Here is a 991-nt window from a genome sequence, read left to right as displayed (position 1 = left end):
TTATGAGCTGAAAATGAGGAAAAACTTATTTATTATGAGGGTCCCAGAAGGCTGCCCAGAGAGGGTGTGGAGTCTCCATCGCTGGAGATGTTCAAACCCACCTGGATGTGATCCTGTGTAACCTGCTTGAGATGAACCTGCTCTGGCAGGGGGGTTGGACTGGATGATCCCCAGAGATCCCTTCCAACCCCACCATTCTGTGATCTCCTTGTATAGAGAGAACCAGAGATTTGAAGCTACTCCCCTACAACATCTCAAAAGACACAGATTTCACACAAAATCACGGAGCAAAGTTAAGTTTATTAGACAAGACTCCTCTCCATCTTGATACCCGTGGTGTGAAGGAGCTTAGCAACACAAAGCTGATCATACAGTGAGGTGACAATCTCCTTATTAACTCCATTACTGGTCATTTTCATAGTCAGCGGGGTTCTTCCTCTTCAGTCTCTCAAACTCTTGTGTCCCCCAGGAATAAAGGAGATAGGCTCCCAGAAAGGCTGGAAAAAAGAAAGGGGACACTCCCAAGTGACAACATCATAGATGGATCGGCAATTAAAGTAGGAAAAGACCTTTAAAATCATCCCATCCAACCACAATATGCTCAAAAAAAAGTCCTGATGTGAAATCAAAGAGCTTTTGTGACAAGAAACAGCATTACACAAACCCACCCTCTTATCCCAACCTTCCCTCATCCCTAAAAACAACGATATTAAGGGAGGAAAAAAAAAATAAATTTAAAAGGGGATTTATTTATTTTATTCTATTTAATTTGATTTATTTTTTTTTTTTTACTTACGAGGCACCACCTTGAAGACTTGGGAGCTAAACCTCCTCCAGACATTGGGTATGCCGTGCGAGAAAACGTTAGGGAAAGCTCGTTGTTCGAAAGGTGAAAGGCTGTAAGTGATGATATGACGGACACGAGCCAGTTGACCGAAGTGACGACCCATGATGTCGCTCGGTCACCTTCTTCAACAGCGATGTTGCTGCT

General features: G+C 43.2%; 1 protein-coding gene across 1 annotated transcript; it reads right to left on the bottom strand.

Moving 5' to 3' along the window:
• Positions 1–402: 402 nt before the first annotated feature.
• Positions 403–950, bottom strand: UQCRQ (ubiquinol-cytochrome c reductase complex III subunit VII). The gene is made up of 2 exons (XM_010172351.1): positions 797–950; positions 403–497 (listed from the first exon to the last, which is right to left on the bottom strand). Exons 1-2 carry the CDS (start codon positions 948–950, stop codon positions 403–405), a joined length of 249 nt encoding a protein of 82 aa, XP_010170653.1.
• Between the last annotated feature and the right edge of the window lie 41 nt (positions 951–991).

Source organism: Antrostomus carolinensis, unplaced genomic scaffold, assembly GCF_000700745.2.
Source record: "Antrostomus carolinensis isolate BGI_N321 unplaced genomic scaffold, ASM70074v2 scaffold40707, whole genome shotgun sequence".
Classification (NCBI taxonomy): Eukaryota; Metazoa; Chordata; class Aves; order Caprimulgiformes; family Caprimulgidae; genus Antrostomus; species Antrostomus carolinensis.
The sequence above is the reverse complement of the archived record's forward strand: the minus strand, read 5'-3'. Positions and strand labels throughout refer to the sequence as shown.